Source organism: Limulus polyphemus, unplaced genomic scaffold, assembly GCF_000517525.1.
Source record: "Limulus polyphemus unplaced genomic scaffold, Limulus_polyphemus-2.1.2 Scaffold9, whole genome shotgun sequence".
NCBI classification, from domain to species: domain Eukaryota; kingdom Metazoa; phylum Arthropoda; class Merostomata; order Xiphosura; family Limulidae; genus Limulus; species Limulus polyphemus.
The window spans coordinates 1,257,311-1,271,649 of NW_013665619.1; the positions used below are offsets into that span (position 1 = coordinate 1,257,311).

Below are 14,339 nucleotides of genomic sequence, written 5' to 3' on the forward strand. Positions count from 1 at the left end.
AGCACAGGATGTGGAAAATGGGGGAAGAGCGATATCTGCAGATGGAGGATACAATCCGGAGAAATATGGGTGAACACTAACCAGTATATATCATATAATGGAGATTGTGTGGGAACTGGCAACAGGTATATCGAGTATTAGGAATCAGGATGGATAAATGGGGGAAGAGGGGACATCGGCATCTCGACATGGTCGGGCTTAGCAGATTATGTAGAAACGTCTACATACATGTTCACAAAGTAACAAGCGTGTGGTTTTGAACGAATTGCACATGCGCATTTTAGTCCTAAATAAGTCGAAAAAGCCCATAGAAATTGCATTTAGTGTAATGTTAATTTTTTTTTAGGAAATTACCCGCGGGTTAAGTGTTGTTTGTGTGAAATACTTTTCAAATAATGCCCGGCATGGCCAGGTGGATAAGGCGCTCGACTCCCAATCTGAGGGTCGCGGGTTCGAATATAATGGGACGGTCAATCCCACTATTCGGTGGTAAAAGAGTAGTCCAAGGTGGTGATGACTAGCTGCCTTCTCTCTAGTCTTACACTGCTAAATTAGGGACGGCTAGCGCAGATAGCCCTCGTGTAGCTTTGCGCGAAATTCCAAAAACAAACAAACACCAAGGCAAAATGTCGTTGTCATCACATGACAACTGGCTTCAACTTTAATTGTTTTTTTATTGGCCTGAATAACTTCCGTTTTTCTATATACTTGCATATCCACTGTCCTGCCAAATGTATTTGAACACACACAGTAAGGAGGGATTCTGTTGATCGCTACCCTATAAGGTAGCACAGGTTGTGTCCTAAATTTCCGTTTTTCTGCAGGGCATGTTTCCAGTCAGGTTCCGACAGGTGTTTGATGCGATTTGTCTCCATTATTGGTTTCAAAAGTTGACGAATATTCATCATCCGTGGCCTGATTTTTCGAATTAACCCCTCCAGCTGTTTCCAGAAATGTTCTATAAGGTTAAAATCTGGGTTCTAAGCGGGCCTTTCTAAGATGTTGATATTATTAGTTTAAACTCAAAAATGCTTTATGATAGGAAGCGTTGTTCTGATGGAATAACACATTGTTATATTAACTAAGTTTTTAATAGCTCTTGAGACATGTTCATTTAAGATCTTTTTGACACCTGAAGAAATTTTAAGGTGTAAGCACTTTTCCATACCCAGGGCTAGAATGCAACTTACACCATAACACCCCACACACCTTCGTCACGATCAATCGGTTCACCAACCAGGTTATAGACCCTAATTTGGTCATCATCTCGAAGCTCGGTGAAGTTGCTTACATTATTCCATAAAGATTATTACCAAGATGCCAGTGTTGAGGAAGTTACACCAAGGAAAAAGGCACAGAGCTCTTTTGATGGTGGTGAACATTCGCAACTTTTCTAAGCATGTTTTGAAAATGCTGACATATCTATCTGACATGTGTCTACGTTTACACTCAGCCTTTTTTTGTACAACATGCAGAATGGACTATGCCATATGCTCAAAGTGTCATTGAATTATTTTCTTAGAGCCCGTTATATTAGTTGACAAGTATTTTGTCATAACGATTTTGTTATTCGATAAGTAATGTTAAAGCCATATGCATCACAGTTTTGAACGTTTAAACTGCATGTTTGTATTTTCTTTACAAGTAGGATGTGAAACAATTAAAATATGTATTAGTCATTTCAATACCACAAAATATTCCCCCTTTTTAAGCTGTGAATGTGTTATAAGAGTGACTGTCAATTCCTTAGTGTGTATGGTGGGTGCCGCTGACTGGAGCTGCCTTCCCTCTGGTCAATAGCTCAAAATTAGGGACGGTGGCTAATAGCTTTAGTTATTTTGCCATAAAAAAGAAATACCATCCAAAAAATTATTTAGATCTGTTAGTAACCATCTTGGTCCATATAATACAATGATACGTACATGTGTAACTGTACAACTAGAATTTTTATTTCTGTGAATAGGTAAGTTACGCACAGCTTTATTTTGTATTACGAATATTTTCAAATGTTTGTAGAAAAAGCATGATATAATTTTTACTTGTGTAGCACGATCTATCGATATGTTCTAGCAGTATTTGTCAAAATAAGCAGTCTTCGTGATGTTGCATGTTTTGATTTTATTTCACAAAATTTTCTTCTGATGAAACATTTTTCTTTATTTGGTTTAATCATTTAATTTTAGATTAAGCATGATATTTTTCGTTTGTGAGTTTGAGTATAGGTTAATAGGTAAAAGTAGTTATGTCTATATTTACAATTCACCTTGCCTGTTCTTTACATATTTTGTTTCGATTAAACGTGCATATCGGGTTTTCTACGATACACTTGACAGCAGTACATTTTTCTTCAATTACAAAAATCAGTTGCTAAATCTACACTTAGGTAAACATAGATTGCTTATATTTGTTGCTAAAATAAAAGAAACGATTCATGATCAGTGAGGAATATATTTTTTTGTGTTTTTGATAGGACTTTAGTTGGTTCCGATGACCTTGTTTAACTTTTGTGCATTTTTAATTTTAATTTTCTAAAACAGAAAAGTGTTACCACATCAGTTTGTTTCAATAGGTTTCCAATCGTATGCAGCTTTGGACGTGAATGCATTTATTTCCAGCGCTCAAGGCTCTGATGACTTGGTCAGCGGTTGAAATCAGAGTGCCTTGTAAAAGAAAAACAAAGGTGATGGAATTGGCAGAGTTTATGTACTAAAAATGATATTAATATATTAGCAAACATTTTCAAATTTTTTGATATGTTGTTGTGTGAACTTCTTGTATTGAAACAGCCAATTTCAACCAAGTAATTAATTAGTTTGTGAAGAAATTACTCAATGAAATGTATTTTGTTTCTAAGCACATTTCAAAACGTTCATTTGTTCAGCTCTTTGTTTTTCTTCATTTATTTTGATTTGTTGCAAATTTTTTATTTTTTTCCTTTTATAATCTTTGTTGTGATTAAAATCTGTGCTTATTTTTTTCTTAATTCAATATATATAAACAACATTACTTATTATTGAATTGTAAATCGTGAAATAATACAACTAACAATAGAGTTTCATATTCCAGAAGGTAAGCAATCAGAAGTTGTATTAATTAAACTGAAGCGCAATAGTTGAAATTATTACAACCAGAACAAACTGACCTATTCAGGTATATCTGAGCGAGAGGAGGTATCTATTTATCGTTTTTCATAAGTCATAATATGTCTGCGGACTTACAACGCTAGAATCCGGGTTTCGATACCCGTGGTGGGCAGAGCACAGATAGCCCATTGTGTAGCTTTGTGCTTAACTTAAAAACAAACAAACAAACATAAGTCATAAAGTATAATTTTTGAGATTTTTTTTATCTTCGTGAATATTGAACTTATTTCAGTTATCATAAAAAATAATAATATGAATTCATTTTACCGGTTTAATATCCACACACACAAACACTGAATCCCTTCTTTTGGAAAGCGAGGTTTCTCGAACCGTGTTTTGAACACGAAGTTTATTTAGTTCTGTCCCAAATTCAACACTTCTTGGCACAGTTTGTGGGGTTAAACATTTTTTACATAATACACCTTTTCCAAAATATTATAATCGCTTCTTAATTTTCAAGTAGTTTTATTTTGTAATTTAACACAGCAGTAATGAAAAATATTAGTATGTTGGTCGACTGTATTAAGTCAACGTTTTAGCGATATTGTATCTAATTACACTATTTCGAATAGCTTTTAAGTGGTCTTATTTATTACTTGCAGCTGTCCTTTTCCTAACTTGACCACGTGTGTGGGAGGTGTGGCTTTGTTTGTAGACACTACAACTTTTCTGTAACTTTCTCTATTCCGTTACTGTAATTAATATTGGGTTTAAATTTCACAATTAATTGAACCGAGTTTTATTAGTTTCTCCTTACTTCCCTCTATTGCACGCATTGTGAAAATACGGTGGAAATTTTTTCTTTGAACTTATTGATTTAATAGATCTATATTGTGCAAAAAAGTTATAAATGTGTACGTTTTCCAGAAGTAACATTGTTCAATTGAGGAACCAACAAATATAATTCTACGGTTTAATTAACTTGTTACTTGGAGGTAAGAGCATTCAACTACAAAACTGAAGCATTTATATGTGTATTAAGGAACAAAGATAGCTTTGTTACCTGAACGTTACGATGTGCAATAGAAGGTTAACTTCCCCTATCGACTCTCAGATTAAACACTTGTCAAAAACCATTTATCTTTGATGTCTTGCTAATTGTAAAGTATATTTAATTCTCTATTCGTATTATGTGGTTGAGTTTTAATTTTGATTTAAGTAAGTAGTTTGCTCTGATCGGAAGTTAATATTAATTACAGTTATATATATTCGGTGTAGAGAAGTCGGATTTCAATAATCACCCCCAGTTGTCTGGAAGAATGATATAAAGATTTTTTTTTTCCACTGGTTTCACACTTTTCGTCGTGTTTCAATAACAGAACTTTGCTATAATGCCCTACTGTTAACACATGAACGCTTATATGTACACTCAGGTTTCGGGTATTGGTAACATCTTATAGGAACTGATGACTGATTTTTATCACTTTTGTAAGTAAAGACATGTTCAGTGTTTTCTTTGTAGTTAGTTTTATTAATATTATTGCTCATGATGTATAAAATAATTTTGAATGTATTTCTTAAATTAATGTTTACACAGACGAAATTTATTTTGCATTGATGCCCTAGTGAATGAATTTAGGACTGAATTTTGGATTACGCTAAAAATATCGTTAATATTGAGAGTACCCAAACGATATTTCCATGTATTCTAATCTTTACATGTTTTAGTATTTTAATTATTAATTAGGAAATTATTTCTTTAAGTCTGATCTATATAATTACTTTGGATCAGAAGTTCTTGATAATGACATAATGTAATAAAAATGTATCTGTTTCTTGGAATTGGGAAAGTATTTTGTTAATAATTATGTTAATTTCTGTAATAACACACAGAAGTAGTATTTGAAGCTTCACTGTCATTGTGTTTTTTGTTTTTTTATGTTCCTACAGGTGTCAAGGAAGAAGTTTCAGAAGGAAAGATGGAGAACTTTCTACGAACAAAATCCTCTTCTCATTATAACCAGCTAGTCTGTCTGGGAGTTTTATCCAAAAAAGATTAATTGTTTATATTTTTCAGTTTCAACTAACCAGTCCATTATCATATAATTTGTTTTGTGTTTTTTTTTCCTTGTTGTTGTTGAAATTGGTTTGAGATGGTTGATGAAATACAGCAGTTTTTAGTGTATTATCTCACATTTCTGTTTGCATTGAATCTCCAGATAGTTTCTAAATATAATATCAGTTTAAGAGTTTATTATGGTGCATAATAATTTTGAACTTTAAGTTTCATGTAAGAAATACAAGGTTTGGTTAGCGGTGATACTACCACATTTATATATATGCCTATCTCAATATATGTGTATTTTCCTGTTCTACTTTATTCACCTGCTTACCAATATTTAAATTGTATGGCCATAGCAACAGTTTTTATACTTAAAACTAACAAATCTGATTAATTTTTATAAGTATCATCCTTTATGAATTGCGACTAAAATAAAAAGATACAAAAACCCACCACTGCAGCTTGAAGTTTGTTGTCTTTTCTGTGTAAAAAACAAATCTCATAATATTCCTTTTATCACAATTGTGTAAGCAGCTATTGTCTACATTAAGGAAGTTATACATTTTGTGTAAAACTACATATTTCAAATATTCTTTTTCACGTATTTAAATACAAAAGGTTTTTCAAGATAGTCAAACTTAACGTGGCAGTTTTTCATTGTATAGAATTGTGTCTGTACAGTAAATTGAACACCTGTCACCTAATATGGTTATTATTCAATTGTTACATATTAATTCTCCTAGACGTGAAATAAAAGTGAACAAAATTTTCAGTGTTTTATCATTTAAATTCGTTTAGATACAGAGAAAAAAAATACTAAAATATCAGTTGAATATTTCACAATTTTTTATAATGTGATTGTTATATTTAAATGTTTAGATGGAATTTTGATTACCAGTACTCCAAGCTTTGCATTCATTTATATCTAATTGATTTTTGATATTTTTCATTTTTATGAATTAACATTTTAATTTTTTTATAGTGTCCTTGTTTGGAGGCGTTATTGTTCATTATTTTCCTATGTTAAATGGTTTTAATAATCGAATATTATACAGGTGTTTTGCATGAAGTTCATAAGGGCATTATTTACTTATAGCATGTAGAAGGTAAATGTGTTGAATTTCATTGTATCCTTAAGTCATGTTATACTTCAAACTGGTATGTTCTAATGAGAACTGAGGTGATATATTACATATAGAAGTAGGTATACATCAGTATCTCAGTGGTTAATTTCATATAAATTTTAAACAGTTGTCGTTAATGTTTAGAAATGACCAAATTTTCTGATTTTTCACTTATTTTACTAGAAATATAAATGGGGTGTTAGTTGTTTTTAAAGTTTCAAACCTTAAACTTTTTATGTAATTACACAGACATTAAATGGTTTCTTACTTAAAACTATATCTTAACTTATATCTGTTACCATTTTATTGATTTGAATTTGGTGATAACGTGTAAATGAAATACAATAATTATTTTTCCAGCCAAGAAAGCTTTGAATAAATGTACCAGATAGAATATTGAATAAGTCTGTATAAAGGAAATACATATTAATACTTTATAAAGTTTGTCGATAACTACAATATGCTTAAGGTTCCACATTTTTGAGGATCAACAGGTGTATATGTATATGAAGCTGTTGGTACCAGTGATCTGTATTTTTAGATTGTTATCTCCAGATTCTCAGTTTATTTTGTCTAGAATAAAATCAAAGTACAATTCAAATAATATTTTTGCTGAATGTCTTTTACTGTTCAGAAATATAATAACAATATTAAGGATGTATTCTAAAAAGTGATGGGGCAATAAAATGTATTTAATGTGAACAAGTTTCCCATCCAGTTGTTTGTTGGATGAACATAAGTTTCCTCGAACAACTTATTACAAGTGATGTTTTAAATGTATTAGAAAGTTGAATAAATATAAACTGAAATACTTGATTTTATTTGGGAAAAGTTATTATATTACACTCCTATGAAATAGCCTGCTTTTTCATATAATCTTCGCTTCACAATGGCTCAGTGGTAAGTCTGGGGTCTTAAAACACTAACTATCAGGTTTCAATACCTGCATTGGGTAGAGCACAGATAGCCCATTGTGAAGCTTTACAATTAACAACAAACAAACCCTTATTTTTAAGAAGTCCTGTTTAAGTAATGTGAAAATTAATTAGTCACATTGAGAACCAGTTAAACCTTTTTTTATTGAGACAGGAGTCTACACTCGCATGCAGTTAAATCTGGTTTTTCGTCATTCTTTTCAGAAAAGTGTCATCATATGTTTACACAAAATGGGTGAATTTCCTAGGTGACTATGTCAAGCTGACTTGAATTTGAACTTTGAATTGTGAGTCATGATAGGCAAGATTTTCCTATATTCATAAGTCCCCCAGTGGGTAAGTGATAAGGTTCTGGACTGGCAATGACAAAATCCAAGGTTCGATTCTCTGAGGTGGGCAACATGCAGGTAACTAATTGTGTAGCTTTGCTTAAAGAATGATAATAACAACTTTATTCATGACGCCAGATTATAAGAGATTAATAATGACATACTTACTGCACTTGATAAGAACATCAATTATAAGGAGAGTTGTAGCTTTGTATGTGAGATAAAAATATGATTCACATGGACCTAACAGAAGAAAGTGATAACTTGTGAAAGGTGTGTAATGTTTTTTTATGCCACATCCTTCGTAAGTTTTCATTGTGTGGTAAGTGCAAACATAAGAAAAACTTTGAGTAGTTATTTAGATGAATTTTTTATTCTGGTAAGTTTGAGAACTGTTTGCTTTAATGCCGTTTTATTACAAACAAAAAACTCCATGTCTCACTACATAAGAGACAAACGATTATAATTATGCTCTTCCTTACTTCTTATTAAAAACATAAATCGTATTAATGACACTTAAGAAATCACGCAGAATGTAAATTTGGCTAGATCATAAAATGGTTAACCTTTATCTTAATATGTCTGCTGAATTTCTTTTAATTTGATTTCTTAATATAAATACAATAGATATAAATATATCTATATAAATATATATATATGTATAAATACAATATTCAGTATACGAAACGTTAAAGATGATAAATAAATAATGGGTATAGGATCACATGGTTGAAATACTATTAAACATTTCTTTAAAAAAACCAGCCCACTCACAAGTGACTCGGCAGTAAGTCTGAAGACTTATAAAGCTAAAAACTGGGTTTCGATTCCCGTGGTTGGTAGCATTGTGTAGCTTTGCGCTTAGCAACAAAGTTCTTCAAAACGCCACCTGGTGTCTCAGTGGAAAGTCTGCGGGTTCATAACGCTAAAAACGGGTTTCTATGTTCGCGCGTTGGCACAGAACAGTCAGCCTATTGTGTAGCTTTATGCATATTAGTGAAAAATATGGTTGACCTAATACTAATGTCTATGACAAACATAATTAGGTAACTTTCAAAACTACTAGTAGTTTCCCCGAAAAGGAGCCTAAGGCTGCCTGGATTGGTCACCTGCTTTAACCACACGCACCGCTATACAAGTGTGTTGTCTGTCAGTCAGTAGGCACTAAAATGACATCATATAAGGGACACTTAACGTTGTAAATTATTTCGTTGTAACATCAGTAAAACGTACGCATGCCACGAATCACGAGAAAAATCATACACTCTGTAGGCTTACAACAAAGCATGACATATGAACTTCGAAAGCAAGAAATAAATACATTTGTTACTCTTAATTTTCTATTAATTTACTCATGAAACAGAGTTCTTTCGTGGTTCCTGCGGAAGTATATCTTGTAGTAGTATTTACGTATGTGGTTAAATCCTAAAGTTTCCCGAATTTTCTTGATTGTTTGTTTGTTTTGAATTTCGCGCAAAGCTACACGAGGGCTATCTGCGCTAGCCGTCCCTAATTTAGCAGTGTAAGACTAGAGGGAAGGCAGCTAGTCATCACCACCCACCGCCAACTCTTGGGCTACTCTTTTACCAACGAATAGTGGGATTGACCGTCACATTAAAACGCCCCCACGGCTGAAAGGGCGAGAATATTTGGTGTGACGGGGATTCGAACCCGCGACCCTCATATTGCGAGTCGAGCTTCCTAACCACCTTGCCATGCCGGGCCGAATTTTCTTGAAGACTACATTTTGTAACTTAAACGTTTATTTCTGTCTCATCGAATTTTCCTTTCCTTCAGATTAAATTTATATTCTCTATTTGAAAATTCGTTGTGAAAAAGTTTTGAAACTTTTTTTTCCTACAGTATAATTTTGTTGTTGTTTTTAGATTACTAAAGTCTAATCTTTATATGTTAACCTTCAAGTTACAGAGTTTTTAAAATAATTTATTACCATACCGTTCATGTAAAGTCTACATAATTTAATTATTTTATGTTGTTTTCTTTTATAACACTATGTTAAGAGGTGCCCCAAAGGGTTTAATGAAATGAATTATTTTTTACGTAAAATACGAACACTCCATCAGGAATTAGTTGGATTAACTGAAATATTGATGGTATTTGTGCTTAATTTTACGAGTGTATAGCTCGTAAATTACTATGGATTATCTAATGCAAATGTCGTGAAGCCGCAAAATAATTTGATGTATGCATTAGCTGAACATGTTAGTATAACACCACATATGATCCGGTTGGAAGAATTATGCTATTAGCCCAGCTTAGAAATTACAGTTCCAAAAATATTCCTGAATCGTTGGAGATAATTAAATCTAAAAATAATTATGAGAATATATTAAAGAAAGGGAAAGGGTTGACAGGATAGGTGGCGCGATATTCTTTAATAAACTGTAAAATAAGATATGATTTAACAGACGGTGTAAAAAGTGTATCATGAGATCTTGTGAAGTACACTCTTGAAGATGATGCTTCGAAGTATAGTCGATTTGAGACTGTTATTTCCATTGAATGATTTAAAAAAAGTGTTTAAAAATCAAATAGCCACTTGAATTACATCGATCACAGTAGGGTTAATATAAAATCAAGCATAAATAATAGGCCAACATTCACTGGCAAATGCAACGTGTCTCCGCCACACAATCCCAACATGGCTAATCATGACACCGGAAAAATCGTGAAAAACAGAAAAATTTAAAGCTGTCTATATCATTGCTTGGGATCTGCAAGAAGGTATCTATGTACCAAATCCCACGTAAGTTGGTTGACCTACACATTAATAGTTCACGAAAACCCGAAATTGTGCTTTATTCACTAAAAAGTTGAGCAAAAGACAAAAATTTCAACATTTTCTATGTCTCTGTTTGGGTCCTGCAAAGAGTATATTTGTACTAAATCCCACGTAACTTGCCCGAAATATGGCTAAGTAATTGACCAAAATTCCTAATATTATGGGTTTATTTAAACTTTTGAGCCCTCCCTAAAAGGCCATAGCCCATATCTCTGTATATATACTGTATGTATGAGATCTGTAGCAAAGTATCTTTGTATCAAATCTCATGTAAATTGGCGAAATACGGCAGAGTAATTGTCAAAAAACCCTAAAATTCTGCTTTTTTGTGTGACAACTTGACTCTCCTATAGTAACTAAAAATGAGCAAGTCCAGTTTTGTTTACCGATGTGCGAAACCTGTAGAAAAGTATTTTTGTACCAACTCCCATGTAAATTAGTCAAAATATGTCTGGGTAACTTTTTGGTGAACTCTGATCCACCTAGAAAGACTCAAGATGAGTAAATCCAACTTTTTTTTTTGTGGGAATGTATTGGCCACATGAAAATTTATATTTGTACCAATTGTCATATTGATTGTTGTAAATATGACCGCACAGAAGCCCAAAATATACATTTTTGAGTTGTTTGAATTTTGATTCCATAAAATCCTTAAAAAAAGTCTAAGTCAAAAATGTGAAGAAGGTGTCAGGCGTACTGAATGAAGGCATTTTGTTTATTTGTTGAAGTCAAGCACAAGGCTACACAATGGGTTATCTGTGCTCTTCCCACCACGGGTATCGAAACCAGCTTTCTAGCATTGTAAGTCCGTAAACCAAGATTCAAGTCAACCCGCCGAGAAATGAAGGAGACATGAATATTTTCACGTGAAGATATATATACTGCAAATTTTAAGATAGTGTAAAACTGACTTTCAGATAACCTTCATTTATTGAAATAAAATTCAAACAAAAATAAATAACATTTAAATTTTGGAGATTCATATAAAAGTAAAAAAGAAAAATGCCTTAAGTCTTTAAGTCTATTTAGTGGACTTCAAGTTCCATTATATATTATTCTCACTTTCTAATTATCTATGATATAATTATTCGAATACTTTCCGAAACAAAAATTGCTTAAAACAGTTTGAATTCTGGCCCTTCTACTTATATGACTCAATTTAAGACTCCGAAACGCCTCAAGAACTATGTCAAGGAAATCAACGAAACAAACTTTCATCCTGTTTTTTTTTTGCTTGACAAGGAAATTATATTTGAAAACTTTCTATAGCTAATTATGTAAGAAATATAATGGGCGGGGCTGCATTATTGTTGATAAAACCAATGACATGCTTAGTACGCCCCAAACCTTTGATTTACTCACCAGAGTAGATATAACTGGTTGTCACCTCATTGATACATAAACAAGCTTTACTAATTTTAACGAACACACTCGTTTATGTTAACAAATAAATATAGCCTTTCAAATTTTGACGTCAGAACCCAGCAGCTTCTACTAAGAACACTTGTGCGTAAGCGTGACAACAGCACTTTGGTCTGCTCAACGTGTTGTTTTCTTTTCAAAGAAAAGAGTTACGCAGCTGCTACGTCTATTTTTATCACTTTTATGTCTGCTGTCTAATATAGGTCATCCGATATGATCGTACTTAATAATATTAGAGTTTCAGAGTAAAGATAATTTGTTTGTTATTTTTCAAAGGGTTCTTGTGTATGGAAGCATATTATTGTTATATAATAGCAAATTGACAAAGAACAATTTATAAGCATAATGAAGTGATTATATTTTAGGGTACATACTACGTTTCGATGGAAAATTGGTGTGAAGAAAACAGACAAAACATGTAGTATGTGTCCCCCTCCCCACCCGCCCGAAGAAAAATACTTTTATTGTGCTTTTAAATCGTTGTTTGTCAGTTGATTATTAATATTCTTTATAATTAATACTCAATAGAGTATAAAGTTATTAAACGAAAATCATGTATTTAATCTGTGGAGTTGAAAATTAAATGTACTAATGACAAAAGATTTTCATTTTATTGTACCATGCTGACCTCAAAAATCCCGTCTCAATAGATTTTTAAGTATGTTATCAAAGTTTAATTCATTGCCCTGCAACTCACTGAACTTTTACTACTTAAACAAGCCTATTTCAATTATATTTTTTCATGTTTGTGGGTTGAGCATGTTTTACATCTTATCGACTAATACACCATTGTAAATTGTATTTCACTTTAAAAATTTTATGATAAAGACCTATTTGTAACCAAACTGTATGGAGAAAAATAGATTATCTGCTTTTTTAGCCTGTAGATTCTTCCTGCATTAGGTTCTCAAAATTTTCGTACTAGTTTTCAATCAAGGATGGCTCGGATTGTTAATCGAAATATTATTTTAAATATCTCTTCAATGGGTCATCGGAACTTTACAATACTATACAGTGTTTCCTTTCATAATAATATTTATGTAATGACTAAGTCATGGTTCTGGCAATGTCTGTAAATGTCATAGCAAAAAGTTTGAATTTCTTGTTCGCTTTCTTAAGCTTCTTTTTTATTACATAACGTAAAAACCAAAACAATGGTGTCAACCAATTTCATTGAGGTGACATGATTTCAAACGGAGTATCTGCTTTTATAAATATTATTAATAACCAGTAGTAATTTAAAAAAAAATCATGATTCTAGTGCAAACGATTTTATCATTACCCCCTTGAATCTAGCTTTCTTACAGAAATTTGTGTCTTTTAAAAGGCTTAAGTACAGAGTGAAACAAGAATTACCAGCCAATAATAGATAGGCAATAAATATTACAGTTAGAATATCATTGTATTTAAAACTTGCTCATAAATACAACCTTCATGTGTCTATTTAAACACTGCATTAAAAACAAGTAATGAAAAACTTTTCATAAAACGAAATAAATGTAGGGATGGCTAATACCAATCCTTCAAAAACAATGCAAACAAGATAGTAGGGATAGCAAGACTTAACATATAGCAATATATATAATATAACAATTGAGTTCAATTTATCCTATTTTTGTCTTTTAACATTCTACTACATTGTTTGCCTGTGCTATTACGTAGAGATGGTGCAAATACCATTCCTTCTATCTTGTTTGCATTGTTTTTGAAGGATTGATGTCAGCCATTCCTACATTTACTTTCTTTTTTGAAAAGTTTTTTTTATCTGCTTGTAAATATTAGGTATCTCAAACCTTCGTACTAGTTCAATACACATCTTGTCATTACAACATAATCCAGTGATTTAGCTTTGGGAAACCAACGTCAGTAATTTTTTTATGAAGAAATATGACATTTATTTCCAACATGTACATAAAAGACACTTCTCGTCTTGAATAATATTGCTACAAATAAAATAATTTTAAGGGAAACATAAATGAAGTTATAAGTAACTAACCATAAAGGGTAAGGCTTTCGTCTTAATATGCTCTTAGACGGTTTCTAAGTTAAAATTATCTTGCGTGATGAAAGAAGTATACATACAATGGGTCTGGATTTGTGTAAGACTTTCATGTATCGAATGTATCTATACAAATAATACGCTTACGTTTGTCTGTCCGGAACTTTTCTCGATCAAACGCTACAAATCTCATATCGTAAGAAAAGCCTTTGTCTGAGGAGTCCGGATTACATATTGGCTTTTCAATTCATAATAACCTTACCTGTTTTTTGCTCAGTCAAACTTTTTAATGCAACTAGTATGGTACACCAAGGCAAAAACAACCTGTGCTACCTTATAGGGTAGCGATCAACATAATCCCTTCTTACTTGTGTGTGTGTGTGTTCAAATACATTTGGCAGGACAGTGGATATGCAGGTGTACAGAAAAACGGAAGTTATTCAAGCCACAACCTGTGCTACCTTATAGGGTAGCGATAAACAGAATTCCTCCTTACTGTGTGTGTTCATATACAGTGGATACGCAGGTGTACCACTGATTTTAATGTTATATATATCTATATATATATATATATATATATAT

The 14,339-nt window shown here is 32.2% G+C and overlaps 1 protein-coding gene across 6 annotated transcripts in view; it reads left to right on the forward strand.

The window, feature by feature from the left end:
* The window catches only part of LOC106478228 (thiamine-triphosphatase-like), a 76,751-nt gene extending 69,666 nt beyond the window's left edge, over positions 1–7,085 (forward strand). For 4 of the 6 annotated variants that reach the window (XM_022381800.1, XM_013938765.2, XM_013938756.2 and 1 more), the window contains exon 4: positions 5,034–7,085. In XM_022381800.1, coding sequence (XP_022237508.1) covers positions 5,034–5,143 — 110 coding nt within the window. In that variant the 3' untranslated portion in view covers positions 5,144–7,085. Of the gene's footprint in view, positions 1–2,569; positions 2,681–5,033 lie in introns of all 6 variants that reach the window. The other 2 variants (XR_002609862.1, XM_013938772.2) reach the window with 2 other exon arrangements.
* The last annotated feature ends 7,254 nt before the right edge of the window (positions 7,086–14,339 follow it).